The sequence below is a fragment of the Podarcis vaucheri genome (genome assembly GCF_965113315.1).
Source record: "Podarcis vaucheri genome assembly, chromosome: 11".
Lineage (NCBI taxonomy): Eukaryota > Metazoa > Chordata > Lepidosauria > Squamata > Lacertidae > Podarcis > Podarcis vaucheri.
In genome coordinates this window covers 13,686,316-13,707,179 of record NC_138749.1, presented here as the reverse complement: position 1 = coordinate 13,707,179, position 20,864 = coordinate 13,686,316, and the positions used below count along the sequence as shown (strand labels likewise).

The 20,864-nt window shown below is 43.1% G+C and overlaps 1 protein-coding gene across 3 annotated transcripts; it reads right to left on the bottom strand.

Annotated features, from left to right (window-relative positions):
- Positions 1 to 2,042: 2,042 nt before the first annotated feature.
- On the bottom strand, positions 2,043 to 20,857 carry LOC309542944 (lung adenoma susceptibility protein 2). Of its 3 annotated transcripts, none has more exons than XM_082242043.1 (8): positions 20,706 to 20,843; positions 17,381 to 17,711; positions 14,901 to 15,659; positions 12,866 to 13,016; positions 9,589 to 9,694; positions 9,154 to 9,291; positions 6,762 to 6,832; positions 2,043 to 3,616 (listed from the first exon to the last, which is right to left on the bottom strand). In XM_082242043.1, exons 2-8 carry the CDS (start codon positions 17,664 to 17,666, stop codon positions 3,556 to 3,558), a joined length of 1,572 nt encoding a protein of 523 aa, XP_082098169.1. In that variant the 5' UTR covers positions 17,667 to 17,711; positions 20,706 to 20,843; the 3' UTR covers positions 2,043 to 3,555. The 3 variants fall into 3 exon arrangements, with proteins under 3 accessions (XP_082098169.1, XP_082098170.1, XP_082098171.1); XM_082242044.1 differs by having other exon boundaries at positions 9,154 to 9,285; XM_082242045.1 differs by lacking the exon at positions 17,381 to 17,711 and having other exon boundaries at positions 20,706 to 20,857.
- Positions 20,858 to 20,864: the final 7 nt, after the last annotated feature.

The following is a 20,864-nucleotide window of genomic DNA, read 5'->3' as shown; positions in this document are numbered from 1 at the left end:
TCCCATTAGCTAAAGTGGTACCTCAGGTTAAGAACAGCTTCAGGTTAAGAACGGACATCCAGAATGAATTACGCTCTCTTAACCCGAGGTACCATCGTAAACTCAAAGCGGTTTACAAAAAGATGAGAACAAGGAAATATTGGGAGGAGAAAATAGGATACTTTAAAATTTAAGATACTAAAGCAGATTAAAATTCACATCACCATTTCTAAGCTTCTGGCTTATTTAATTTGAACGTGTGTGTCTATATAACAAATAAAAACATGTCCAAAATTAGGAACTGGTTTGTTTCAGTTACACAGTTTCAAATCCATTTCTTCCTTCTGGTTTACATTGTAGTTAATGCAACTTAACTAACGCTCATGAATCCTCATTTTATGTTAATGGGGCAAAGGGTGTTTCCCACGATTACCACAGGAGGGGGTCCATGCTACTGGTCTGGTCCGTTTTGGTCACATTGAAGGAAACACCCCTGGGGATGTCCACACATTGATGTTGAAACCTACACTAACAAAACCAGCATGTGACCAGCTGCAGCAATGTGGGCTGAGCACAAGATCCTGATTCCTGAGCACATGGGCATGCTTGCTGAAATCAAGCTTATCTTGATTCTGGCGTCAGCCTAACTGGACGTGTAGCTTTTGTGAAATTGTATGCTCTATCAAACCAATGAAGATTTGGTAATATGCTAACCAAACTGAACTGAGTAACCATCTTTTAGCCAAGCAATCAACTGAAAATTATTTCACTTGATTGACAGCCCTAATTTAAAGTGAGATGGGTGGGAAAGTACATGTACAGGATGGGGGAAACCCTGCAGAAAAATGTCCTGAGACACTAAAAAATGTAAAGGTAAAAGACCCCTGGCAGTTAAGGCCAGTCGCAGACGACTCTGGGGTTGCGGCGCTCATCTTGCTTTACAGGCCGAGGGAGCCAGCGTTTGTCTGCAGACAGTTTTTCCAGATCATGCGGCCAGCGTGACTAAGCAGCTTCTGGTGCAAAGGAACACTGAAACCAGAGCAGCGCATGGAAACACTGTTTACCTTCCCGCCGGAGTGGTACCTATTTATCTACTTGCACTTTTTGGCATGCTTTCAAACTGCTAGGTTGGCAGGAGCTGGGACTGAGCAACAGGAGCTCACCCTGTCACAGGGATTTGAACCACCGGATGGGGGGAACCCTGCAGAAAAAAGTCCCTAGACACTAATGGCCTTTAAATGCAGTAGGGAATGATGCGGACAGGAACCCAGACAGAAGATTTCTGTTGTCACATGGAAACCTCACACTATGCTGTGGACTGGATCACTGCTTTATGAATTACCAGTAGTTTGGTTAATTTGGCACAAATATTGTTTCCACAAATAAAACAACGATGTCTGCTGCCGTGAATTCCTAATGATTCAGAATTTGAATAGCACTAACAATATTTCTGCTTAGACACAGCCTCCATTCTTAATTCATTGCAGAGGGGGAGGTGAAGCAGGGGCACTCCATTGACTATCCTGAGAAACTAGCTCCAGCTGGGTCCCGGCTCCCTCTGCTGCCAACAGCCATTCCATCAGGCTGCTGAAGAGGGAGAGATAGGAAGTGAAGCCCACACTATCAGTTCTGCTGAGAGGCCAACTCCATTCAGCTACTCCTCACCTTGAACAGTTTCCATTCCCGTTAGTCACTGTAAGAACTTTTAAATAATTTTAAGAACTAGTGCCAGTTTTTCTCTGCCCTCCTCATCTCGTTTTCCTTTCGTATCATGGATTTTAGATAGTAAACCTGGAGGCAGAAACTGTCTGGGTTTTGCTGAATTTATGTAAATCACTATATGAACCTTTCTGGCTGAAGGCCGAGGTAAAAATACTTTGGATATATAAATTATATAATCAATATGCTGGCTATGGAAATTAAGACAAAAGGAACTTGCTGCATGTAATTATATTCCCTGCAGATTTTGTGGGAAAACCTTCTCCCCTTGCCTAGTGCTCTATTGGATCAGAGAAAGGATCCATTAATGCAACATACCAGGAAGGCTTCTAAACCAAGCCTGGTGGTAGATAAGCAAAACTTTTATTTAGCATGTTGAACATCTTATTGATGTGTCCTGTCTTCTCAAAGCCCGCCCACCCCAGATTTGAAAAAGCACACAAAATATTGTTCAGCTGATGCTCAGGTGTCTGATCCAACTTAAGGACAATTCATATACTCCTTCAGAATATAAAAGAGCAGGGGTTTTTTTGTTTTGCTTTATAAACAGGCAACTCAAACTGGTTTCCAAAAACAGCACACACGTTTTTTGTTTGGGAAGCACCTCTTGGCTGCAGCCCCAAACACAACCTGGAACCCACAGTATCCATCACCCAAGTATCTCAAAAGTTAGATGAAGAATGTCCTTCATTCATGAGAGCAAGAGCTAGAAATTTGGGCATCAAAATTCCATCACAGGCTAAACTCCACAAGCCCAACAGACCAAGTTCATTATGGTAGACAGCAGAATAGGCATGCTTAGGGTTGCACTGAAAGAGAGGCATTTTTTATTCAAGACTAAGGATTAGGGATGGTAACATTAGCTGAAAATATAGCCAAGTGTCTGGCACCAGCTGCATCAATCTTTATATATTTTAAAAAAAACATTCCAACAGTCTTGGAGCAACAAATGATATTCCAACCTATGTGGCAAAAGGCACTTTTAAAGGTGTTTGAGCCGCTTCATATGGGTATACTCTGTGAGAACTTACATTTTTAACTGCCCTCATTCTCAAAAACAAGAGCTGTAATACACATTTCTATGAAAACTCCTGGATTTCATCATAGTTCCCCAAGCCTATAGCATAGCACTTCCAGGCAGAAAGCGGGAGACATCACAGCTTGACTATTATGGTTTCCCAGAATGTGCCATCCTAGAAACCTCCAGTATGTTTTTTACTATGCTGAAATTTAATCCTATGATGCCAAGCATGATTAGAAGTGAAAGGAAAGCAGCTTGTATTCTGAAGATCACCCTCCCACCTGTGTAAACACAGTGAATCGACAAACAAAAAGCAATTTCTGCAATAAGGCTGTTGCGACGTTCTCGTTTGATGATCTTGATTTCCTGCGTTCCCAAGGTTAGCTTTGATAGCCTGTGGGTGACACTTAATCCTTTGGTCCTTGTCTCTGTTGTGCTAGAGAACAGTGAAACCTGAGAATTCAAGCAAGGTTTTAGAGCTGGCTTTCCCCAAGCAACTCATGCTGCACGGAACGCAGGGGGCTTGCAAAGGCTTCTTATGGCATACAGCATGGATGAAGCCAGTCGCCTGTGGGAGTGAAGAAGAAGAGGGGAGCCCCAAATTCCACTCAGTGCCCATTCAATGAACTTGTGCAAGTTTTTGAAAAGTCAAAAAAATTTCAATAGAGAACATCCATCAAAACACAGTTGAGCTGAAGTGGTAGGCATACGCTCTAGTTTGAGAAGTATTTATCCCATGAATGTCCAGGTCTTGATTAAGAGACTGCCCTAGGAATTTCCCCCAGTTCACAGATTTATGACAATGTATGCTTCGTGTCTTGATAACTGTTTTTTGGTTATTCTCCGCCACTTGGATCATCAACCAGACCTTTAAGTCGAGATAAATGATGTAAAGCCCTATAAACAAAGCAAAACAGATGTATGAGCATCAATCTCTGTGCATAATAGTGTTTAATAATAATAATAATAATAATAATAATAATAATAATAATAATTTATTATTTATAACCCCGCCCATCTGGCTGAGTTTCCCCAGCCACTCTCGGCGGCTCCCAATCGAGTGTTAAAACAATACAGCATTAAATATTAAAACTTCCCTAAACAGGGCTTCCTTCAGATGTCTTTTAAAGATAAGATAGCTGCTTATTTCCTTCACATCTGAAGGGAGGGCGTTCCACAGGGTGGGCACCACTACTGAGAAGGCCCTCTGTCTGGTTCCCTGTAACCTCACTTCTCGCAATGAGGGAACCACCAGAAGGCCCTCGGAGCTAGATCTCAGTGTCCAGGCTGAACGATGGGGGTGGAGACGCTCCTTCAGATATACAGGACCGAGGCTGTTCTTCCTTCGGTTTCTCAGAGCACATCAGATCAGCCCATTAACGATGTGTTGAACCAAGGCTTTAGTGATCTGCTGGCTCTCTTTTAATGCATAGGATCCCTGTTATATCAGCCCAAAAGATCCGTCTACCCCAGCATCCTGCTTTTGGCGGTGGCCAGATGCCTCCAGAAAACCTATAAGCAGGCCGTGATAGACCTAAGCTGAGGCCCCCAAACTTCAATGTGTTTCTTTTACTCCGCAATGGAGTAAGTTAAGGCTATATGAGTGGGCTACACTTTCAGATAAGCTTGCTTTCAACCTGTTACGTTATACCATACCCAGCCCAGATTTAACAGTATTGCTCAGAAATAAATAATTAGTGCACAGCACGATTCAGAAAATAAGAAAGCCGATGATGGATGGATGGAAAGGAAGTCCCAGCTCACAACTTTATAATTCTCTAAGAAGGCAGCCCTGTTGCAGCTTGTAAAAGCTGTGACAAAGGCTCAAGCTTGAAGAAGCCCAGTTTTCCTTTATGTTCCTTCCTCATGAATAGGGTGCAGGTGGGGAAGAGAAAACCATTCAAACCAGGCTTCCAGTTCCTGTCCCGCCCCATGGCGATGGCTCTCTCAACATCGGAGAGAGGCACAGGCTGAAAAAAGGGGATGGAAGGGTTAAACAATCCCCTATAAGCTTCTCGGGGTACAGGAGGTATTGGCAACCAGTCATCACCTCAATTGCGTGGGGACAGGTGGAGGAGATGGGTACTATGCACTTACAGCCTGATGCGAACCCCCACCCCCAAATCACCACTGGATGCAGAGGTTCTCCTTATAACTGGGTTTTAATTGGCATTAAGGATAGGTGAGCATCGGAAGAAATGGGCATTATAACTACGAACAATCAGCTGCATGGAACTGAGGTTTGAAATTGGGAGAAGATTCTATCTTATGCTGGAGGTGGATGGAGGAGAGTGGGGCTCTCTGCTATATTTTATGGAAGTTTTTACACATGATTCGGCAACCCTCTCCTAATATTGAATTTTACATGTGAGGATGGTTTGATGTACGATGTCACACTGAAATTTAGAATCATAGAATCATAGAGTTGGAAGAGACCACAAGGGCCATCGAGTCCAACCCCCTGCCAAGCAGGAAACACCATCAGAGCACTCCTGACATATGGTTGTCAAGCCTCTGCTTAAAGACCTCCAAAGTAGGAGACTCCACCACACTCCTTGGCAGCAAATTCCACTGTCGAACAGATCTTACTGTCAGGAAGTTCTTCCTAATGTTTAGGTGGAATCTTCTTTCTTGTAGTTTGGATCCATTGCTCCGTGTCCGCTTCTCTGGAGCAGCAGAAAACAACCTTTCTCCCTCCTCTATGTGACATCCTTTTATATATTTGAACATGGCTATCATATCACCCCTTAACCTCCTCTTCTCCAGGCTAAACATGCCCAGCTCCCTTAGCCGTTCCTCATAAGGCATCGTTTCTAGGCCTTTGACCATTTTGGTTGCCCTCCTCTGGACACGTTCCAGTTTGTCAGTCTCCTTCTTGAACTGTGGTGCCCAGAACTAGACACAGTACTCCAGGTGAGGTCTGACCAGAGCAGAATACAGTGGCACTATTACTTCCCTTGATCTAGATGCTATACTCCTATTGATGCAGCCCAGAATTGCATTGGCTTTTTTAGCTGCCGTGTCACACTGTTGGCTCATGTCAAGTTTGTGGTCAACCAAGACTCCTAGATCCTTTTCACATGTACTGCTCTCAAGCCAGGTGTCACCCATCTTGTATTTGTGCCTCTCATTTTTTTTGCCCAAGTGCAATACTTTACATTTCTCCCTGTTAAAATTCATCTTGTTTGTTTTGGCCCAGTTCTCTAGTCTGAGAAAAAGAAGATGTAAAGCTGAGTGCGGCTTGAAAGGAGTAAAGGGGGAGGGGAGCCTGGTTGCTTTGTTTGGAAGGGTGCTGCTGGGAGTTAGAGCCTACACCCCCGCCAAAAAAAGACTGAAAGAAATCATAGAGATGTTGAGATATAACCTTTTTTAAAATAAGAAAAATGGTATAGTAGCAGTGAAAGGAAAGCAGCGTGAGGGCTTTTGGGATGTTGGAAGAGGAATGGCACCCCCTTTCCCCTCCCTTCCCAGCAGGAGGAAGAAATGGGGAATGTCTAGAACTTGTTAATTTGCTGCCAGTGGAAGGGAGGAATCTGCTGTGGTCGATTTGGAACTGCTTGAGTATTATAGGAAGGAGCTGAGCCAGAGAAAGAAGAGGGTTTAACCTTGAAGTTGCAGCTCCGCCCCAACTAGGTTGGAATACAACAGCAGTGGGAGTAAGGAGATAGCCCCAAATGCCACAGGAAAATGGAAAACATCAAAGAGGCATATAAGGCCAAGAGACTAACAACTGACTTTTGAATGTGGCACATACAGGATGAAAAGGAAAAAGCTATGGTTCCTCACTTGAAGCTCTTTTTTTGGAAGTTGAATAATAAAGTAACACGAATAGAAATCATTAAGCTGTTAATTATGTGATAATTTTGAAAAATGGAACGTAATAGAAATAAATAAGAATATGACATGCAGTAATATTAGATCATAAGGATTCATCAAGAATGGTGCAAGGGAGCCCTCTTAACAAAATTGTATTAATTTGGAACTAATTTGTGTAATTGGGTTTGGGGCCAAGACTTAGATCTGGGGATCTCAGCCTGCTTACCTCTGAAGTGATTTTACAGGGATGATATCATGATCATTCAGTTTAAATTCCACATCTTCATCTAAAAAAGTCTGAAAAAGAAGCAAGGTTTGCTTAGCAGCATCGCTCAAGGACACATTTCTGTCTGAACATTCTTTCTTTCTCTCTTGGAAGGTACAGAGAAAAATTTCCTATGAATAAGCAAATAAGCATAACTGTTTTATCAGAATATAAGCAGAATCCCAAGCAATATACTGAACACAGGTCCCTCTATTGGAATGCTTGTTATCCAAATGCAAATAATTATACCCAAATGTTGCTACACAAATGGCTGATTCAGATAACTGCAAACAGCCAGAGTTTGTCCACTTCCTTTCTTGTGTTTTGCTGGTCGGTGGCAGCCATTTTAGGCAGAAACCATGGACGGAGGAAGAGAAATCAGACAAATCAGGGAACAGGTGAGATAAGACATATCGCTTTTCTCTTTGTTTGGCTTTTGCTGATTGGCTGCAGAAGTTTTAGGCAGAAATCAGGGAGGGAGGCAAATTAGAGACACCACGGATTAGAAATGCTCCCATAGGAATTAATGGAAAGCATGAGCTTGTTATGCAAACACTTGCCTAGCGAACTATTTTCTGAGAATGTATTCAGAAAGTGGGGCTCACAAGTATATACTATCACTGGTACAGCACAGAAAAAATAGGTATAAGTTTTAAAAGAAAAATACAGTATCAGCCTTGCTGTTGTTGTTTTGGGCTTCCCAAAGGCTTCTGGTTGGCCACTGTAAGACCAGGTTGTCAAACTGGATAGACCACGGGCCTGATCCAACAGGGCTTTTCGTATCTTTTTACTTAAAACCTGCTGCAGTGTTGGTGAAATGTAGTTGCTAACACTGTGAGCCATGAAGTCCCTGGCTCAAATCACACCTGGTCAGCGGCAGCACAAACAATGTTTGCAGAAGGGAGGGGAACAGCTTTAAGCTGGTTACATGTACTTGGGCTTATGTATTCATTCAAGGTTCTTTAATCCTGCCTTTCCTACAATTTGTGGCTCGAGGCGGCAAACAACCTGTATATAAGCCATTGTGCAAAATAGCACATCATTTTTAACTGTAAATTCAGCAGCAAATATTAACAGTTACAGAAGGAATGGGAGTTGTGCCCAAAGCTGGATTTTGATTTTGGCCATGAACTCACTTGGTGCCTTAGTGCCCACCCATAACAACAAACCACCTCTCTTACTTCAAATCTCTCATTAAATCCAAACTTTTCTGCTTTTACACAATCTCTGTGCTCCATAAAGAATACGCAACTGAAACAACATGGTTTTTTGTCCCATTTTATCCCTGCTACACTTTCCGCACCGTTCTCTGAATCAGATTTTAGACTGTATACGTGTAGTGGTTGGGAGTTACTCGTGCGTAATCCTGCCCCGTTTGAGCATTAGATTGCCTGGTTAAACCCTCCGGACTGCACAGCCCATCTCAGCGTGGCTGCCCTTAGTCACTCGTAGAATCTGTCTGTGGGCGTTTCTTAAAGCGTTGCCAACATAAGAGTTGTTTGACGCCCAATCGTCTCCGCCTCTCACTGCGCGGGAGTCTCCTGCGCAGGGTGGGCATGGGCAGCGGGGTGCTTGGGCTCTCCTCACTAACTTCCAACGAAGAGTCCTGGAGCCCCTGCACCTCCCTGTCCCGTTGCTCTCCTGGATCCCTGGTGTTACACTCATTCTCTTCCCCTTCTTCCCAGCTGAGTCTCCCCCTAGCGCTGGGACCTTCTCCTGCAGAATCAGAGACCCTCTCCTTCTCCCGTGCCTCTGATGTCAGTTCCCTGACAATACGCTTAGGGCAGATACTTGGATTCTTATTTTTCGTAAAGTGCCACTGAAGATAATGATAATACTGGCCTACTTAAACAGTTGTTGCCAAGAATAAATGAAATAGTGTATGTGAAGGATGATGAGCACTTATACACATACTTATAGTAATATATTTCTATTATCTAACTGCTTGGCTCAGGCAAGTAGCATCAAGGGCCACTGTTTAAATTCCCCAGGTTCATGTTTACAGGCGCAGTGGTAGGTTTTTGTGTATGCTTTTTAAATAAAATAAAATAAAGCTCACATGCAATGGCATTGTATATAGCAATTTTAGCATGGCAAGTTCTTTACAATCCTTCTCAGTCATTTACCAGATCAAGTTTTGCCCTACAGTTCTCCATCTCCATCAAAACAGAATCACCAGTCGTCTAAGAGGCTTTGTACGCTAAACATTTCTGCATGTGGTTTTATTTCCAGGTCATTTTGAATTTAGATAGTTATGCCTCAATTTTTCAGTCAGTCTTTTCAAGAGAGGGGGTAAAAATATAGAAAATAATTAAACAGCAAGGGGAGTCTCATTCAAAACGGAAGAACTTACTTTCTTCAATTCCTCTTTTTGTCCAGCAGTTTTGTTCTGGTTAAAGCTGTGCTGAACTGCTTGAAGATTAAACAGCATTAGCTTCAAAGCTTCCACAGGGCCATGATGATTCCCTCCAGAGAATGTGTCCTCCTGGAACTAAAGAAATATATTGTAATCAAAGGACATTGAACTCAATACAGCAGCTGAAAAAGTTATCCTCCCCTGTGAAGTTCAGGATTGTGATTTAAGTAGCAATTTTCCACCTTAGCTCCAGATCTATATTAAAAGGATTTCATAAGTTTCTTTAGGAATGTGCTCGGGAGGGCTGTTTTTCCATTTTAGTACTATATGTTATAGGTTAAAGATAAAGAACCCCTGGATGGCACACTCCATTGTCTCTCGAGACAGATGGATGCCAACAATGATCTTCACTCAAGCTTCACTTTAACATACCTGCCCAACGTTCTTTAAGCAATCTTCCAAAAATTCATTAACAATGCCTGCTTTGGGGTTTTGCGGAAAGGTCTCCTCCTCACAACACACAGGTACTGGAGTTTTCCTGTAGACAGATATCTGGAGTTTAATGTCTTGTCTGAAATAGTTTTTTATTCTCAAAAATATTTTAGCATAGCTGTATACAAACCAGTGGGAGACTTTTTCAGTCAAAAACAGTCCTGAAAGTCAGATAGTATAACAACATTGGTATCAATGAGCATTAATATTCTGTGGGTGTTATAATTTAGTGATGTTTCTGTTTCTGTAAGCAGAGTTAAATGGCTGATTTTTTTTAAAATACACTTAACAAAACAGCTTTTCCATAGCATAGAATGTTGTTTATTGATTATAGCTCAGCTTTTAATAACATCCTCCCAGACATTTTTATTAAAAAGCTGAGGGATCTGGACCTTTCTTCTACCATCTGTGACTGGATTAAAGACTTTTTGAGGGATCGGACACAAACAGTGAGGATTGGGACTGTTACATCTACCTCCCTGAAGCTTAGCACTGACACCCACCAGGGATGTGTGCTAAGTCCCTACCTGTACTCATTGTACACATATGACTGCATATCATCTGCTCCATCCACAGTAATTATTAAGCTTGCAGATACTACCATAATGGGCCTAATTGCAGGCGGAGATGAAACAGCGTACGGGGGGAGGTTCAATAAGTATCAACATGATGCTTAGAGAATAACTTACACCTAACTATGAGTAAGACAAAGGAGATGATGATGGACTTCCAGAGGGAGAGGGGAACCTGCCCCGTTGTCTATCTTGGGGGGCTGTATGGAGAGAGTCTCCTCATTTAAATTCCTGGGAGTTTACCTTAGTGAGGACCTCACTTGGAAAATCAACATAACTTCGGTTCTCAGAAAGGCCCAACAAAAACTCCATTTCCTCATGGTCTTGCGAAAGAATAATGTTAAACAACAACTGATGAACTCCTTTTATCAGTCCACAATAGAAAGTGTCCTTTCATATTGTATCACAGTGTGGTATGCTGCCTCGACAGCCACAGACAGAAAGTCTCTACAGCGGGTGGTGAATAAAGCACATGATATCATGGGCTGTCCCTTGAGTCCGCTAGATGATATCGCAAGGGATCGTTGCCTTAGGTGAGCGAGAAAAATTCTCAGGGATGACTCACACCCCGGCCACCACCTCTTTAATGTTCTACCCTCAGGCAGGAGATATAGAAGTATAATCAGCTGTACCAACAGGCTAAAAATAGCTTCTATCCGTGGGCTGTTAGGCTGTTGAATGAAAAATAACACAGCAAAATTGACTTGCAAGGTGGTGTGTTGTTCGATAAGCAATTGAGTGTTTGGGGGTGGGTGAGGTTCGTTTAATTTCATTGTACACAGGTTGACAATAAAGGTATTATTATTATTATTATTCCTTTATAAGCAGCTCTCTGGAAATTCTCAAGCATACTGCAAATGCAACTTCCCTTTTCTTCATTTATTTCAAACCAATCCTTGAGCATCCTGACCACAGTTCCCTCTCAAGAGGCATAAGCCAGAAACATGGCTGGTGTCCTTCTAACACTTTCAAAAGTGTGGCTAAGAGTAATTGAAAATATAGACCATGCCAACTAGAATCCTAACCCATCAGAACCAGATCATGGGCATCATGCCAGCTGGCAGAAAGGAAAGCAGTGCCACTTGCAGTTAGCCGGGTTCCCATAGCAATAACTCAGCAGCCCTCTTTAGTACAGCCGTACCTTGGTACGTTTCGGCTCCCAAATGATCAAAACCAGGAAGTGAGTGTTCCGGTTTTCAAACTTTTTTTGGGAAGCCGAACATCTGACGGGGCTTCTGAGGCTTCCGATTGGCTGCAGGAGCTTCCTGCAGCCAATCAGAAGCTGTGGTTTGATTTCCGAATGTTTTGGAAGTCGAATGGACTTCCGGAACGGATTCCGTTCGACTTCCAAAGTACAACTGTACTAGAATCCAGGGTCATATGAGAAAACTGAATGATGGGAGACTGCAGAAAAGGCACCTAGACATTCCATTGTGGCTACCATAACCCAGGTTTAAGGTTCCATTTGGCGATCAGCTTAGATATCTGAGTTTCTAACACTGGTCTGAATATGGGCTTCCTGTAGGACGAACAAAAGGAAGCATTACTTCTTCACACATTGCATCATTAATTTATGGAATTTGCTGCCACAAGGATATCAAGATTGCCACTAACCCCAACGGCAACAGACAAATTCATGAAGGTTATGTCTACCAATGGCAACTAGTCATGACACCTTTTTACTATCTCCAATGTCTGAGGCAGTTAAGTGTCTGAATCAGTGTTAGAAATCCCCCAGGCTCCAGGCACATTTTGCGACTAGCGTGGGTCCAATTGCGACCACATGGAAGTCTCTGGATGCCAGGGTGCCAATCTCCATTTGGCTAGCCCTTCAGCTTGCTTAAGCAGGTAAGAAGAGCTATTTATTGCATTTATATCCCACCTTTTCCTCCAAAGAGTACATGGTTCACCTCCCTTCTCAGTTAGTCCCTACAACGACTCTGTGAGGTAGGTTCAGAGACTGGCTCACGGTCATCCAGTGAGCTTCATGACTGAGTGAGGATTTGAACTCTGCTCTCCCAGGTCCTAGGGTAACACTCTAACCACCGGCTTCCTAGAATACTTCTGCTATGGGGCAGCTCTATAAATTAAATAGGTAAATAAATATGAGGAAAGCAAAATGTTACTTAGAGAAGGATCTGGAATATTTTCCTTGAAGCTTGAGTTTATTTTATTCTGGATTGTTTTATGTTTTAATGTGTTGTAAGCAGCTTTGAGATTTTTTTCCCCTTTAAAATATAAAGTGGTTTAGAAATGAAATTAATAATACTTTAAAAAAAAAATCACAGCAGAAAAGGCACCTAGACATTCCATTGTGGCTACCATAACCCAGGTTTAAGGTTCCATTTGGCGATCAGCTTTTAACACTGGTCTGAATATGGGCTTTCTGTAGGCATTTAGTCACTGTGGGAAACTGGATGTCAGGTTAGATGGGTCACTAGCCTGATCCAGCACTTATTAATTTCTCTGAAAAAATACCAGGAGTTCATTGCAGAAGACTGTTCCTATGTACTGCTCATGCTCAGGCCGGTTGGAAGTCTGCTGTACAAACTAAGATGGTGCAGTAACCATAGTCTTGAATGTTAAACTGATATATCCCTGCTATGCTTTCATAACAAAGCTATGTGTATGTCTTGTTTACTCACAAACCAATAGGAACATTATCCCATGATCTTTCAGCTTCTAACATATCCACTGTACAAGGGCTGCCATCATTTTTCAGCGCATTGGTTAATTCGTCAGCAGAAGTCTCCTGAGTCCCTCTTGTCTTCTTAAGTATTAGATTAGTACCCTCATCTGAAATCATTTATTGAAAATAACAATTAAACGCAAGTCACCTTGAATTCACATCTTGTGTATACAGTTGTACCTTGGTTGACGAACGCCTTGCAAGTCGAACGTTTTGGCTCCCAAACGCCGCAAACCAAGAAGTGAGTGTTCCGGTTTGTGAGCTTTCTTTGGAACCCGAATATCCATTTCGGCTGTTGGCATTGTTTCTGGGGCCAATCAGCCAATCGGAAGCTGCACCTTGGTTTGTGAACGTTTTGGAAGTTGAACGGACTTCCAGAACAGATTCTGTTCGTCAACCAAGGTATGACTGTACTGCATGTTAATCAAAAGAAACACGCGTATCTAAAGTTATAACAGTTTTGTGTTGAGAAGATCTGCTACAATAAAAAGAAGTATACTGCGTTAAAGTAAGGGCACAGTCCATTCATAACTATGTCTCTTCAGGAGTAAGTCATATTGATTTAAATGGGGCTTACAAGGAAGCAGGGTTAGGCGTGTGTGAAATGTTATCCTTATTTGGCAGACAGAGACAAACACTGGGTAAGAGAGAGAAAATGTAAACAGCAGGACCAAAGGCCATGAAATAAGTGGAATCCAGTAGGCCTTTGACAGTTATGCAAAGGACAAATGTATACAAGATGAAGACCGTGTCCATTCATAACATCAGTAATTAGTGAGACTGCTGTTATGAATGGTCACTGTTCTTATATTAGGTCAAATGTATAGAAGATAAGAACAGTGATCACTGGCAACAGCAGCCATACTAATTACTGCTGTCATGAATGGCTGCTGTTCTTGTATGCATTTGACAGTGGCACAAAAATGTCACAGACCTCAAGACCCGGAATGGTGTTATGAATATACTTAAGAGGCCTTTTTCAATTAGACTGACCCATCTAATTGACAAAGTAAGTGAGTCTAGCCATAGCCAATTAGAAAATACTGGCTGCTCCTCCAATTTCAGAATGGCATGTCAGAATTTGCAACGTTTCTCTTGCTGACTTACACTGTATCATGCTTTCTGTGATAAAAATCAAACTCTGGGCAGCTTACAGATAAAACTTATAGATCAAATAAGATTAAAAGTACTCCCAACAAGAAAACAGTCAACAGTAGAAACTCATTCATAAAAAGCATTGCTATTCCATTAAAATGGATTTATTACAGAATACTTCATTATGAAAAACAAGCTAAAACCATGCAGTTTGCCCAAGTTTTTAAATGCTTAGCTTTTATTAGTTTCTATCATAATCTCTGCTGCTGTTTTAAGTTCTGATTATTTCTAAACCACCATTTAGAGATCCACTTAAAATCATAGTTTTAAACTGTGGTTTGGTGCTAACTATGGTTAATGAAAACACAGGCTACACCATATGCTAACTGTGGTTAATTCAGGTATTATAATGGAAGTCAGGAGGAGTATGTGAGCTTACACTACTGACACCCAACCACGGCTAGGAATTGGGAAGTACAGTGGGACCTCAGGTTAAGTACTTAATTCGTTCCGGAGGTCCGTTCTTAACCTGAAACTGTTCTTAACCTGAAGCACCACTTTAGCTAGTGGGGCCTCCTGCTGCTGCTGCGCCGCCAGAGCACGATTTCTGTTCTCATCCTGAAGCAAAGTTCTTAACCCAAGGTACCAAGCAAAGTTCTTAACCCAAGGTGCCAAGGGTTCTGGGTTAGCGGAGTCTTTAACCTGAAGCGTATGTGACCTGAAGTGAATGTAACCCGAGGTACCACTGTATTGTTTCTGCATCAGGCCAATGGGTATAAGGGTAGCAGAAAGTTGTTTTACTCTCTACGAAAACATGTAAGAAACAGTCTGGATTCATGATCACCACATGCTTCAAAAACTTGTTGACGACCAAATGAAGTGCACCTGTGAGTTACCTGCAAATGAATGCCTATGTTTTAAACTCTGAGGTGTGAAATAGGCACTTGGAACATCATAGTGGCAGTTTCTCTGAACTTCATGCTCATGTTGTTGGTCCAACAAATCATTATGTCCAGAACGTCCAGGATGGTTTGACCTTTCCACATCATTTTGACTCCTCATCAGTGTCTTGCTATTTTCCAAAAATGTGGTACCGTCCTCTCCACCTGGTGCCCAGGTAGAACTTTCATTGCTTGACTCCGGCAAGAGATTATGACTCTTCAGCCAGACTGGATACTTGAAACTGGGAATGCTGCTTATCCCTGAAACACTTAGGTCAGATTTCTGGCTTGTAAGCCACCTTGGATAGTTCTTATGAAATACAGACTCTGAGTTGTCTTCTTCCATGAGGTTGTCCTTCACAGAATGCCCAGAGTCATATCTGTGAAATCTGTGTTGTGCGTTCACATTTCTGCTAGAGTGCTGATATGAAGGGGAACCTGGATTTTCAGGAAAATTCGATACTTTTTCATTGCCAAAGGATGAAGCCTGATGAGCACAGGAAGCAGATGCTGTTAACGACTTCCTGTTCTGGTTGATACTTTGAGGCACAGGTCTTAAGGCAGCAGCATGGATAAAAGGTAAGGAACCATCTGCAGGGAATGCTAGAAGATCATCAGTAGTGAGACTAAGCATATCTGTATCATAGACATTTTTTCTCCTCAGATGGGGTACAACTGACCCTAATATGGCTTGCTGCTCAAATTTCTCCAAAGCTGAAAAACAAGAAATTAGAGAGAGAGATGTCACATTAAAAAACTGTAAAAAACAAAACAAAACCAGCAACATTTAAAAGATGTTAGGTAAAGTAAAGGGACCCCTGACCATTAGGTCCAGTTGTGGCCAACTCTAGGGTTGCGGCGCTCATCTCGCTTTATTGGCCGAGGGAGCCGGCGTAAGGCTTCCGGGTCATGTGGCCAGCATGACTAAGCCGCTTCTGGCGAACCAGAGCAGCGCACGGAAATGGCGTTTACCTTCCTGCCAGAGTGGTACCCATTTATCTACTTGCACTTCGATGTGCTTTCGAACTGCTAGGTTGGCAGGAGCAGGGACCGAGCAACGGGAGCTCAACCCATCGCAGGGATTCGAACCGCCGACCTTCTGATCGGCAAGTCCTAGGCTCTGTGGTTTAACCCACAGCACCATCCACATCCCTGCTAAAAAGATGTTAGAAAGGTGCAGTTTTACTAGAAATATATTAAGGTTGCTCAATGAACTCTATGGGAAATGGTTATGAGAAGACATGTACTGTACAGGATAGTGCTAATAACTGAACACAAGAGTGATCTAATTGAAAGAGTAACATAATGTCCATTAAAATTCTCACGGAAGTTGGAACGGCTGCTTCTTTGAGGGGTGCATGCAGGAAATGCAGCTATCTTTGCTCATAGAAACAGCCACTTCCTATGAAAATGCTTAATCAGACATATCACTCATGTGCAACAAAACTGTTCACAGTTTGTATGATCAGTTCTTCACTAACATTAACTAAAAGCCACATACATGAAACTTTCTGGCTACAATTCTAAGTTCTGTGTTGTCACTTCCCCCTCTCCCACCTGAAAGATCATACAAATCCAGCTGGGACTGGGACTGTAGAGCAGAAGGGAAGAAAACACTGGCTTCTGCCTCCAGCAATGTGGCTGAGGAGCACTGGGAGGCTGCCTCCCCGGTATAGTATCAAGGCAAGCGAGAGACCAATCTGGTCCCATCCATCACCACAGAAGGAGCAGCTGCAAAGAGCTTGCTTCCTTCTCCTTGTCTGAAAGCATGTTGCTCTTGAATTGCAGAAACAAGGGGAAAGTACAATCTGACCAACAAGTAATTGCTATTCAAGCAAGAGCACCAGCAAGGGAAAATCAACCTGTCCTGGATATAAATGCCCACTTTGTTCTACCCTTGAAGAACTGAGCACCCTCTTCTACCTTTTCCATCCACTCTCTCTTTTTAGCTTGTAAGTCTAATGATGACAGCCCCTCTCTTTTATTACTGATGACAGCCACTTTAAAAGGCAATAATTGTATGAAAAGCAGTATAAAAATACATCCATTGCTTAAACCAAAAAACTTAAAGTTAGTCTTAACTAGTTATATCATCTGCTACATTATTCATATCATCTAACATGAACGTACAAAAGAAATGACTAGTAGCTGCTGTAACAGAAATATGACCCCTTTCTTAAGCAATGTTATAAAGTTATTAATGTTATTACAATGTTTCTCATTTGTGGAGTGTTATATTTCACTTTAATCCTATATACAAACTTGCCACTTATCTCTCACTGGAAGCCGCCTAAGCATCACTATGATAGGAAATGCAAATAAGATCAAAATTAGGTAAGCTAAGCAATAAAAAATGTGCATCATCTGCCACTCTCCAGCGACCCTTAACAGAGGCCAAGGTTTTGCCTGTCACAAATGGAATAACACTCACATACCATATTTGAGCTTGAAACTGTCCTCTGAGGACCTTAGGTCTTTACGAGTACTCTGTGTAATGCAGATTTTTCCAGGTCTTACTTCTGGCGACGCAAGGCTGAGATCGAAATCTTCAATATAGGCCTCCAATGCTTGAGATGCAGACCTATAGAGCCTGTCCTTGTACTGAATTGAACTGTGGGATTTCAAGGAGCAACTACTATTGTGAAGGCTACAATCTGCCAGAAGACAAGAAACAGTTGATTCCGGAGAGTAGACGCTGCCTTTTTTAATCAAGCAAGCCATTACACATTTCACCAAATTGGATTCCTGGAACCGCTAGACATGTTTCTGAAAAATGACAGCAAGTGAGAAAACCAGTGAGTCAGCCACGCTGAGCATTAATAAATGTCATGGATTCAGAAGCCAGGCCTGTTGGCGGACTGACTCTATGTTACAAAGTGTGTCTGCAAGCGTGACATGAAGGCTGGCAACATTAACCCCGCCATGTGGGAATCCCTTGCAGGATCGTAGTGCCTGGAGACAGACAGCCAAGTTGTGTATCCACAGCAGTGACCAGAGGACCGACGAGTGCAGAGAGAAGAAAACCATGGTGCATCTGCAGCAGCAGAACAGGATACTTTCATCTGCTCCAGCTGCAGCAAATCATGACTTTCCTGTGATACGGAAGGGGGGGGGCATGTCTTCTTCACCTCCTTCTTCGCTACAATATATCCATTTATTTCCAATTGTCAATGTCAAAAGGGACTAAAATCTATAAAATTCATAGAAAATCAACGTGCCAATTTGCTCAATTTCTCTAGGACCCCATGACACCTCCCCTGTCCTCCATAATCCCTCAAGCAAGGTGTCAAGACCCTAATCCGGTCAAATCGCTCTGCCAAGCCCTTCCTCCTGGCGATGCCAGGTGACACTATGCATACATGGACCATTGTCTTCTCAGGATGTGCTTATCTGCGCATATCTCCAGCTCTGCATATTCCCCCCTCCCTCCTCCATATGTTAATCCGGTATAACCCAACCTCTTCCTAATGTATTCGTGATGTAATCTGTGTAACCCAACCTCTTCTTAATGTATTCATGATGTAACTGGGATGTATTTTGCACTGTATTCTGGGACATGGAGGGAAATTTCAAAAGTTCATGTCACCCCTTTCTCGCTGTTCAATCTTGCCTTGAACCTGTTGCGCAATAAACCTGGATCTTCTGCAGTTTGCTCCTGTCCGGCTGAGCTCATTTTCTTCCGCAGGGACCCGCGGACCTAGTCCGACGAGCTGGGTGGCAGAGTAACCCCGCACCCAGATTTTTCCGTAACACCTGTATCGGTCGTTACAGACACAGCACATGCTGCAAGCTTGACCTCACCTGCAAAGGCACACTTCTCTATTGTCTCCCGAGACAAACAGACGCTGAAAACATGTTTGGATTCTTATGAGACGGGCACTCTGAATTCAATGTTTGTTGTTGGAGAAGCAGCACACAAATATCAAATCAGGGACGCGGACTTATAAAAAATATTGGGGGGGCCCCGGGAATGCTCATGAATAATAAATAAGGTCATGAATATGCAAATAAAGTGGCGGCGCCTCCTCATGAGCGAATAGGGGAGAGCGTGCTGCGCCTATTAATCAGCTCTGAAGGAAATTGGGTGGAGATTTTGCTCGGGAGGGAGGGCAGGAGGCATGCAGCCCGACCCTGTGCATTTTGGGCTGGGGGAGCGGCGGCGATGGCGCTCTGCTGGAGGGGCGCCGGAGATTATTGGGGGGGCAGAGCCCCCCCAAACGATTTTTTGAGGGGGCCCGGGCCCCCTCAAGCCCCATGGAGTCGGCGCCTATGTATCAAATCCAATCTAATCCTCCCAGGTGAGTGACATGCTATTCAAGCAGGTCCTCCTGCTAAGGCAGCACCAGCAAAACCCCAGGCACACCTATGCTGAAGTTTTACTTGCTCCTAGGTAAGTACAAGCAGCCGGAATCCAACCAAAGTTCACCACTTTATGGCTGCGGTCCTATCCATCCTCCCACCTGGAAGCAACTCGGAATATAGTGGTACCTTGATTTAAGAACAACTTAGTTTATGAACAACTTGGATTGGGCAAACCCAGAAGTAGGTGTTTTGGTTTGTGAACTTTGCTTTGGAAGCGGAACATGTTCTGCTTCCTGTTGAGTGTGTTCCATTTGTAAATTGAGTCCCCCGCTGCTATGGGAAAGCACGCCTTGGTTTAAGAACGCTTTGGTTTAAGAACAGACTTCGGGAACAAAATAAGTTCGTAAACCGAGGTACCACTGTATGCAGAAGGGAGGGAAAAGAGAAGACGCCAGAGAAGGAGAGGAAGGGAAGCCCTTAGACGCTTTCTGTTGTGTCCCCTTGGTTTACCGTGGTTTAAATTTTTCTCCTTTTATTCTTATTCTTTTTGAACTGTATGTAAAAACACAAATAAAAGCAGGCATGGGCTGGACTGAATCAGGTCTTCCTTAATGCGTCACAAGAAGCTTGACTGCTTCTTATAAGAATTTCGCAATAACTATTTATTTTATCTATCATATAATTCCAATAACTATTTTATTTATTACATTTTTTCTTTTCCCCCAATAACTGTTTATTTTACTTATTTTCATTATACACCTTTAGGCGCCTGGCGAAAACGTTCCCTTTTAACCAGGCCTTTGGCTGATCTGATTTACATCCCTATGCCCTTTTAAAATGTGTTTGTGTGTGTGTGTGTGTGTGTGTGGAAGGGGGGGCTATTGGGTTGTTTTTATTTTTATTATGTATTTTGTGGTTTTATATCAATTTTACTCTGTGAACCACCCTGAGACCCCCAGGTATAGGGTGGTATATAAATTCAATAAATAATAATAATAATAATTTATTTTGCTTATTGCATGCAACTATTTTATTTGTTACATTTTTACTTTTTCCCAATAACTGCTTATTTTACCTATTTTATTTCATTTATATACGTGCTGCCTTTATCTCCCAAGGAGCTCGGGATGCTGCACGTGGTTCTCCACCTCCCAATGTCACCCTCACAACAGCCCTGTGATGTAGGCTAGAGGCTCAATTTTGGCCTAGCCCTAGTACGGATTCGGAACCCACATCCATCACCCCGAAATCTCCCTTAATCCTCCTCAGAGGGTCGAAAGCGGGCGCTTCTCGCGCGAGGGGCGCAAGATGCGGGCGCGCACGTCTGAACCCGCGACACGCGTGTTTCCGCGGACCGTCGCGCGTCGCCTCACCGCGTGTGAACCCGCCGCCGGGCAATAAATAACGCGTGTCTGGCCACTCCCCACCCTCTTCGCCCCGAGGGAGAGAGCCGCTTACCCGCTTCGGTCGGCGCCTCCTCCTCCCGCCCGCAAAACGTTTGAAACGGGAAAAAAAATGCCGCCTCTTCCCAAAATGGCGCCGTTAGCGCTCCACTGCGCATGCTCCATCGCTGAGGCCGGGCGCCACCGCGCATGCCAGTGAGGCTTCCCGGCGTTC

What these genes read in the sequence shown, in the direction of transcription:
- LOC309542944 (XM_082242043.1), bottom strand. Translation starts at nt 17,666, where the DNA reads ATGGCTTGCTTGATTAAAAAAGGCAGCGTCTACTCTCCGGAATCAACT. An exon ending in GATAATGTTCCTATTGGTTT is followed by an intron (nt 9,695 to 12,865) that starts GTGAGTAAACAA and finishes ATCTGTCTACAG; the next exon opens with GAAAACTCCAGTACCTGTGT. An exon ending in AAAAAGAGGAATTGAAGAAA is followed by an intron (nt 6,833 to 9,153) that starts GTAAGTTCTTCC and finishes CTTCTTTTTCAG; the next exon opens with ACTTTTTTAGATGAAGATGT.